General features: G+C 50.3%; 1 protein-coding gene across 1 annotated transcript; it reads right to left on the reverse strand.

Annotated features, from left to right (window-relative positions):
• Positions 1–908: 908 nt before the first annotated feature.
• On the reverse strand, positions 909–8,116 carry Npm2 (nucleophosmin/nucleoplasmin 2). Its single transcript, XM_021204024.1, has 9 exons — positions 8,053–8,116; positions 7,555–7,719; positions 7,383–7,468; positions 7,171–7,284; positions 4,737–4,830; positions 3,571–3,725; positions 3,345–3,385; positions 1,266–1,299; positions 909–1,179 (listed from the first exon to the last, which is right to left on the reverse strand). Exons 2-9 carry the CDS (start codon positions 7,610–7,612, stop codon positions 1,135–1,137), a joined length of 627 nt encoding a protein of 208 aa, XP_021059683.1. The 5' UTR covers positions 7,613–7,719; positions 8,053–8,116; the 3' UTR covers positions 909–1,134.
• Between the last annotated feature and the right edge of the window lie 727 nt (positions 8,117–8,843).

Consider the following 8,843-nt stretch of genomic DNA (forward strand, 5'->3'; position numbering starts at 1 on the left):
CTTCCTCCAAAGCACTTTCGTGGCACGGAAATCATGGTGTTGACTCTGTGTTGCCACCAGGCTATCCAGGTGACCTCAGTGGGCCTGGAGGTAGGTATCTTGGCTTTCTATACAATTGTGACCGATACCAGTGAACCAGACTGGATGAACATCATCTGTACCAAGGGCCAAGGAACTCAACAGGAATCAGAGCTTATTTATACCCCCCCCCCACCGGGGCCCATATGGTCTTTGGTCTTTGCTCTCTTCTTTCTGGCCTGGCCTACAGGGGTGCTGCAGTCACATCAGGCAGGAGCCGCCTAGCTCCGGTTCCTCCAGGAGCACAACCCTTTGCCCTAGGATTTACCTTGTGTCCTACTCAAATCAGGGATGAAAGCGTGCCCACTCCCCAGTGAACAGGCTCCGGAGGTCCCTCAGTGTGCTGAGGCGGCCAGGCAGCCAGAGCCATGCAATAATCACCCACTGTTTCCCACTCTCTCATAGGCCTGTGTCCTGTTGAGTGTCATATGGGCCTTCATCTCATAAATGTAACGGCAGCCTATGTTGCGCCCCCCCTCACCCCCCACCCGTCCCATATATTCTTGACAATGGCCTGATAAGAACAGAGAAATGGAAGGATCTGACCCAGGTCCAAACTGCTCCTGGTAGCAAAAGCGCCAGTTGGGTTCTAGAGCTCTGCCCTTTTAAACCTCAACCTCGCCTGTCCCAAAGAAAACTATCCTCCTCAGGCCCAGCTCACTGAAACCCCGGCTGAGGCTAGCCCCCTAGGCCTTTCCTCAATCCTGGGGTGGAAACCTAGGAAAAGCAACATGGGGCTGGTTTCTTGCTCGTGGTTGCCCTCTGCTGGGCACATAAGCTATCGCAGCAGCGAGGAGCCCCACCCAGGGAGGGGGAGGCAGAGAAAGGTTCTGATCATGCAAATTTTATTGTGGCCCTAGGCGCGCTTGCGGTGGGGGGCGGGGGGGGCGGCTCTTCACCAAGCGCCTCTGGAAACTGGAGGGTTGGGTTACAGGGCTCCTGTATGGCTCCCACAACACCTTATTACGTTTAGACTAGGATGGTGGGGCTGAACACCAGCATCGGAGCACAGCTGGTGGACATCCTGCCTTGGACACAGAAGATTCAAAGATGAGGTCATTTCTTGGTCGCTGGCTTCCTTGGTCTGGGTGTAGATTTCCCCTGTGCAGACAAGAGACTGAGGAGTCTATTACCCTCCCTGGCCAGGCAGCCTTCCCCAGGGCCAGCCCCAACTTCTTATTGCTCACCTTCTTCCAGGGGCTCTTGTCCTGAGGGCTGGGCCTGGAAAGGAATAGGGACAGAGTAGGCAAGGGTGCAGCTTCATAGCATAGCCCAGCCCTCCTGATAGCGACATGCGTGCATTTACTTATTGCAGCAATAGGGGTTGAACTTCATTCTTTATGCATTGGGGGGAAGCAGTCTAGCACGGAGCTATATTCCCAACCCACTTTTAACTTGTGTTAGAGAACAGACGGTCTCTGGCATGCTAGGCAAGTCTTCTGCTCCTGAGCTCAGCCCCAGCTTTGCCTCCTTCCTTTCCTGTTCTGCCTCTTTAAGAGCATTTCCTTCTTAGACTCCCATTGCTTTTCTTTCAGGTATAAAATGTGCTCTCCTCACACCAAGACAGGGACTGATGGTGATGGGGATGGCTGGGGAGTGTGGGAAGGACGATAGGCTCAAAGGGCAATATATACTTAGGTACATTTTGGGTTTTTGTTTGAGATAAGGTCTATTATGTAGCCCTGGCTGTCTTGGAACTCAGATCCACCTGCTTCTGCCTCCTGAGTGCTGTGATTAAAGGTGTACGCGACCACGCCCAGGTTTAAAATGAAGTGTTGAGAAGCATACTGTGCCATGGCTCGGCTAGACTGTTGCCGGATGTCGTTGGTTAAGAGGCTTGTTGGCGGACTTGCTGATCTCTTGGGGTAGGGGACGCAGAAGAGAGCTGAGCTCAGGATTACAAACCAAAGAGACCCCAGAGCTCCCAGGGACTCCGAAACATGCCTGGTTTGTTCACTGCGCAAGTGGACACCGATGGGTGGACTTGCTGCTCTGCCATCACTGGCTTTAGGTCTGGGGAGGGGACAGGTCCACTCCCGCTTGGGGACTTCTGTGCCTACATAGGCAGTGAGGGGAAAGGCTCTCTCCACCTTCCTTTCAGTTTCCTCAAATGTTCCCATCAATGCATCCCCTCTGTCATTTACCCTACGCTCTGCCCCAGGATCGTCTAGACAAACCCCAGGGACACTGGCCTTCACATGTGCCATGCCGTCTCTGTGGTACTGGCTGCTTAGGAGATTTGACATTCTCTCCAGTTGTGTGGAGGTTTGGACTGGATTAAGTTTAAATTTCTGGTTAGTAGAGGCTTCCACAGCCTCAAGAACCTCAAGGATCTGCCCCATGCTTTCTCAGGCTGAGGGTCTTAAAGACCCTGGTCTACAGAGAAATTCCCAGGACAGCCAGGGCTACCCAAAGAAACCCTGTCTCAAAAGAAAAAAAGAAAAAGAAAGTTGGCATAATACATTTTCCACCTTAAATATCAACCTTACTGCACATAATTTAGCAAACACCCATTAGAATAAATCAGTCGTGCTTTTCAATGTTAATTCTTTTGTATAACTCTTGGCCAAGCTGTTTCTAAAACACTTGACATAAACACGGAGCCACACTTTGCTCTCTTAATTCTAGCCCTTTCCGGGTTGTTATCATGCTTCCAAATTCTACATATGTCCCTCCCATTTACCCTGTGCCACAGAGGAGACAAAACGATGGGGCCTTGTTCGGTCAGTTCCTATGTTGACATTTAGAATACCCCTATTTCCAGGTCTGTTGGGTAAGGACAGGGTGAGTTTCTGAGCATAGATATTGAACTGTTTTGTTGTTGTTGTTGTCGGTTTGGTTTTAACTGGAGCTACCTCAGATGGAATCAGGTCAGAGGATAGTGCATTCTTTTCCAGAGCTGTTGAGACTGCACGCGTGGATACAGGTAAACACATTGCCTGTATCCTGCTTCCCGGGACTGGCTATCTCACAGGAAGAACTTTGGCTGTTTCAGCAGAGCCTGGTGTGCAGGCCTGTAATCCCAGTTACTAGGGAGGTTGAAGCAGGAGAAATAACAAGTCTATGACCTGCCAGAGCTGTACAGTAGATCGAGGCCAGCCTGGGCAACTTACTGATAACCCTGTTTCTCAAAAATCAAACAAAACACACACCAAACAAAGTCTGGGGCTGCAGCTCAAGTGGTACCCTGTTTGCTTAACATGCCAGAAGCCTTGGATTCAGCGCTGAGTGCTGGTTGTGGTGGGGAATTTAACAGTGTGAATTACCTCACTACTGTTTCCTCCTCTTCTCTTTCCACCTTCTTTTTCTGGGAACAAAAACCAAGCGTTATTTGGAAAGTTAATCCAAGACCCTGAGCCAGAACACTGGAGTGCTGAGCCGTCCCAATTGAGATGGGCAGAGCTTCCGTGCTGGAGGCCTTGGCCTATCCCAGGTGCCCAACATGGGAGGCCCAGCTCAGGTACTGATGCCCTACCTCATCCTTTTCCCCACCTTAGCTATGCTCATCTGCTTCTGGGGAGCCACCCTTTTGACTTGCTTGACAGGTATCTCCTCTAGCGATATATCTGCATCCTCATCTTCATCCTCTTCTTCCTCCTCTTCTCCCTCATCTTCCTCATCATCTTCCCAGGTCAGGTCCGAAGTCTCTGGAATGGGTAGGCAGGAGTAGTGCACGGTGGGAAAACCAGAGCATCTGACCTCAAGGCTTAACGCCCACCTCCCAATCCAGGCCTCTTTTGGCCTGAATTTATTCCCAGGCAAGCGCTGGGTTGAGAGCGTTCACCTTCTGCAGTGGGCCGTATCTGTTCTCTCCCTCCCTGAAAAGTAGGGACCAGGGTGAAGCAAGGGGTGGGAGAGCTCCACAGATGTTGGGGTAAGGAGGGCAGGCAGGAGGAGGCTGTGTATTGAGAATTGGCTGGGCCAAGGCTGAAGGTGGGTGAGCAGGGAAGGAGAGCTAGATGGGACTACAGGGTGGCTTGGCCCTCAAAGGTTGATGTCCTGGAAACTTGGTCCCTAGTGTGCCATGCTGAGGTAGTAGGACCTGTTCAGAGGCGAGGTCTAATGTGAGGAAGATCTTTTCTGTGTTTTGAGATAGATTTGTGTGTGTGTGTGTAGCCATGGCTGTCCTGGAACTCATTCTGTAGACCAGGTTTGGTCTCTAACTCAGTCTCACCTGCCTTTGCCTCCCTAAGTACTAGGATTAAAGGTGTGGACCACCGACCTGCCAGGCTGGGAAGTGGCTTTTAAAGGTGCCAACGTGGTACGTTGCTGTGGCCCGTGCTGTCACTATAGCATCATGATTAGTAGTAGCCACTTTTTGAAATACACCCAAATACTAGTTAGAGTAAGAGCTTCTCTCTTTTGGGTGGAGGGTCCTTGAGCTGAGAACACAGCCTGTGCCTCCACACTCAGCTCCAGGGTCTTTTGGAAGACCCTGTTTACCCTACAGTATTTTCTGAAGCTGCAACAAGGGCCACCTCACTCGTGATAAAGCTGAGGCCTGAGGCCCACATAGGGCATGGAAAGGCGAGAAGAGCCGGGACGACAGCCATTGTCACTGCCGTTTAGTTCAGGCCACTGGCAATCATTTGCTTTGGAGGGTCTGTACAAAAAGTCAAGACTCTCTTGAGGCCTCAGGTACCTAGGCTACAACTTACCGTAACATTCCAGGCCACTGAGGAACACAGGTCCTGAGCCAGTCCTGAGCCTAAAAGTTACTGGAGGAGAAAGCTCTATACCAGACACTGTGACCTGCAATGGTAAGAAGACAGCAGGGCATCATAGAAGACTCAGGTAACTCAGCCTGGCCCCCTGGTAGGTGCTGGTCACACAATGCTGCAAAATCCGAGCACTGAGGAGCCAGAGGCAGGGGACTGTAAGTTCTAGCTATTCCGGGTGACATAAGACACACACTGGCGGGCTGGTGAGATGGCTCAGTGGGTAGGAGCACCCGACTGCTCTTCCAAAGGTCCGGAGTTCAAATCCCAGCAACCACATGGTGGCTCATAACCATCTGTAACAAGATCTGACTCCCTCTTCTGGAGTGTCTGAAGACAGCTACAGTGTACTTACATATAATAAATAAATACATCTTAAAAAAAAAAAAAGACACACACTGGCTCAAAACCAAACAAAAACTCCAAACACATAAGCAAATGTCCCCCTTCTCCATGTGAGCACACCGACTAAATCGATTTTCTGCTTCTCACTGTTAAGAAGGAAGGGAGTCAGTGGGGTGCACACTAGTATCCCAGCACTTGGGAGGAGGCAGCGTCAAGAGAACCACTGTGGGTGTGAGACTGGTTTAGGTTCCATAGACTGTCTCCAAGAACGACAAGAACTAAACAAAACAAGAAACTAAATAAAACAAGGCAAGAAAGGTGGTGGCGTGGCTCAGCGCAGAAAGGCTTGCTGAGCAGGCCCGGTGGCCAGAGTCCAGTCCTGATCTCACAGAAGAGGAGAAGATAAACTGTTCCACCCAGCTGTTTCCACGTGCTGTGGCGTGCATGATCCCAACCCCCACCCACCCCAGGAATCCTTAGGTAAAGAAAGATGGCAACATGTTAAAGAGAATCCGGAGTTTGGATGAACCAGGAACCCAAAAAGGCTCAAATGGCATTCTCTCAACATAACGGTATGTTAATGAGATTGATGGGAAAGAATCTGAGATCAGGTGAGTCACAAAAAACATTTGAGGGGCTGAAAAGGGTCAGCTATTAAGAGCCTTGGCTGCTCTTCCAGAAGAGTCGAGTTTGAATCCTAGCATCCACATGGTGTTTCGAAAGCATCTGCAATTCCACTTTCAAGGCCCTCTTCTGGCCTCAATAGGGACTAAGGTATGAATGTGCTTTGCAGAAAACAGGCAGGCAGAACACACATGTAAAATAAAAATAAAGCATCTGATAAAGTGTAACTCCGTATTCAGGAATAAAACCAAAGCCCTAAATCACAGCGGCACCAGACGGGGCTCCAGGGCCTGGTGAGGTGTGTCCGTCAGGCACTTCATGGGGACTAAATCAGAGAGAGGAAAAGATGTCAAACGTTCAGGTCACATTTACCCAATCACACTTCCCAATTACTCAGGGGTTTTTGGCTTTACAATGTTGCAAGAGCTAAACTCATTTAGGAGAGCCACACACCTGAATTCTGAGTTTTGATCTTTTCCCGGACCAGTGATAGGTGATAAAAATCCTGCATATTCCTGGCCGTGTCAGTGAGCACCCTGATGCTCTGAGGCTGTGCCCTGGTCTCTCTCAGGGAGACAGTGCTGCCTCCATGCATGTCGTGGTGCTAAACGAGGGGGCTCCAGGGGACAAGCAGAGTTAAGTCGTTTTCCAATTAGGGTGTTTTCAACTCACAAGTTCATTTTGAAGTCAGGGAGTATTTGTATTATACCAAAAGCCTTAGCCCATGGAGCAATGCAGGGAGATTACAGAAAAAAGGAAAAGGGTCTGTGTTGTGGCACATGCCTTCCTCCCAGGGAAGGGGAGGCAAGGAGAAAACGTTGGGGCAATTCTGTGATACAATATGAGACCCCCGTGTCAGATAAACAAGGGCAGGCTAAATTGTTCAGCAGGTAAAAGCACTTGCTGCGTAGGCCTGGCAACCTGAGTACAATTCCTGGAACCCACAACAGAAGACACCTAATTCCTGAGTTGTCCCTGATCTCCACATGCACCGTGGTACATGTGCCTAAACTGTCTCTCTTTCTCCCTCTCTTTCATACACGAAGAATTTAAAAGCTCCAAATTACAAGCCTGCCATTATCCACACACAGTGGTTAACTGCACAGAGCGAGATACCGGAAGGAAGAACTTCCAGACTCAAAGACCAGACATAAGCCACAGAGAATGTCTTGGTGACTCATAGTGAAGAGCTTCAACAGGACAGACCCTGTTGGAGAGGATATTTGGCTTGCTCGTGGCACAGGCTCTGGAAAGCAGGAACCGGGATGGTTTCCCGCGCGCGCATGCGCAGGGGAGGGGGGTGGGGGGGGGGCATGAAGGCATTCACACTTCTGTCCAGGCTCATCTGAGGGGTGAAGTTAGGGCGGTGACGGCTTCCCTAGGCCTGCAGGGAGAGAAGACTCACCATAGGCAGGACAGAGGCCTTCAGTGTGGCGATAGTGATTGGTGGTTTTCTGTCTTCCTGGGAGAGGACTTCCACACGGTTCACCTCCTCTTTGGCTTTCTCCCCCAGGCAGATCTGAGAAGGGTGATGGGAAGAAGCTGTTAGCTGTTGAGGCTGGAGGACTCACTCCTGTTCCAGCCTCCTCCTCCTCCTCCTCCTTGGGAGACACCCACCGTGCTGAGCAAGAGTTTACAGCTGTCCTTCCTCTCGCCTTGACCTCTAAAGATGCAAGTCGGCTTTTCCTGATTGAGTTCACTACCTGCACAGCGAAGACGGAGGTGTGCTGGGAGGCTCATTCCTCTCCATTAGAGGCACACCTTTACTGGGGACAGCCTTAGCCCTTACCCCAGAGCATGTTCTTTGCTATGATTTCGGTCACGCTGCTGGTACTGTGACGACTCATGTCGATTTCCTGGGAGGCTTGGTGGAGGTGTTGCGGGGAAGAATTATGTCTGTGGTGAGGCAAGGTCCTAGGGTCCCTGCTAGGAGCTCAGCTGTTAACACTGTTTTCTGAGTAAAGCAAAGGCTAGCTCATAGCTCTCTATAAGGGAAACTCCCTTGAATCCTGGGAATGTTGGCTACAGCCAACAGCCATTAAAAACTAGAAGCCAAGTTTCCCTGCTCTTTCCCCCGACCCCCCAACTGATCAGAGCAACCCAGACCTGAGACAGACACACTCAACACCACAGGGAAAGGAATGGTGGTTTTGTCTAGCCCAAGTTTGGAAGCTTGCTGAGAGATCACATGACTGCCCTTGAAGCCCTCCCAGAACCCCAGTGTGGAGAGGGCAGGGACACCTGGATGTTTGCCCAGTTGGATCCCAGTCCTACTTATCAAGCTTACTGCGCTGCCAGTCATGGGTTGCACCTCTACTGCAGGTCCTCAATATGGCTTCAGGGTTCCATCTAAGGGTCAGCTTCCCACAGCAGGTTGTTAAGAAGCCTGGGGAAGAGGAGGAGGAGGGGAGGCGTGCAAGCCCCTCCTACTCTAGAAGCACCTGGCCCTCTGTTAAAACTTGATTTTTGAGCATCACCTCTGCTGTTTCCTATTGAGCAGGGCCCAGAGAATTTGCATTTCCAACCAGCTTTCAGGTGAAGCTGCAGGTTACTGGCCCAGAAAGAAGCCCCTATGTGAGAACCATTGTGCCCAGCCAGTGGGGACTTACTGGGCTTACCAAGAGAGAGGCTGTCTTTGCTACTCAACTTAGAGATGCTTTGCCATCTGGCAGGAAGCATCAGCAATGTTGATTGTCGTACATTTCTACCTGTAGTGTATGGAAATGGTAACTGTTACTCTCAACCATTGGCATTGCTGGTGTTCTTAAATTTAGCCATTCTAGTGGCTGTATCTCATTTTGTTTTTATTTGCCTCAGGGTAATGTTCTACAGTAATGGACCACATCTTCAGCCTGTTGGTGGTATTTCGTTGTAGTTTTAAATCCGAATTTCCTTGATAAGAGATGGTGAATGTTAAAGTGATTATTGGTAATGTGCAAACAGGTATTTTCAAAATGTCTGGAGCCGGGCAGTGGTGGCACATGCCTGTATTTCCAGCACTTGGGAGGCAGAGGCAGGTGGATTTCTGAGTTTAAGGCCAGCCTGGTCTACAGAGTAAGCTCCAGGACAGCCAGGGCT

Source organism: Mus pahari, chromosome 8, assembly GCF_900095145.1.
Source record: "Mus pahari chromosome 8, PAHARI_EIJ_v1.1, whole genome shotgun sequence".
In the NCBI taxonomy this organism is placed as follows: Eukaryota; Metazoa; Chordata; class Mammalia; order Rodentia; family Muridae; genus Mus; species Mus pahari.

What these genes read in the sequence shown, in the direction of transcription:
- Npm2 (XM_021204024.1), bottom strand. Translation starts at nt 7,612, where the DNA reads ATGAGTCGTCACAGTACCAGCAGCGTGACCGAAATCATAGCAAAGAAC. An exon ending in GTAAACTCTTGCTCAGCACG is followed by an intron (nt 7,285 to 7,382) that starts GTGGGTGTCTCC and finishes CACCCTTCTCAG; the next exon opens with ATCTGCCTGGGGGAGAAAGC. An exon ending in CAGTGGCCTGGAATGTTACG is followed by an intron (nt 3,726 to 4,736) that starts GTAAGTTGTAGC and finishes TACCCATTCCAG; the next exon opens with AGACTTCGGACCTGACCTGG.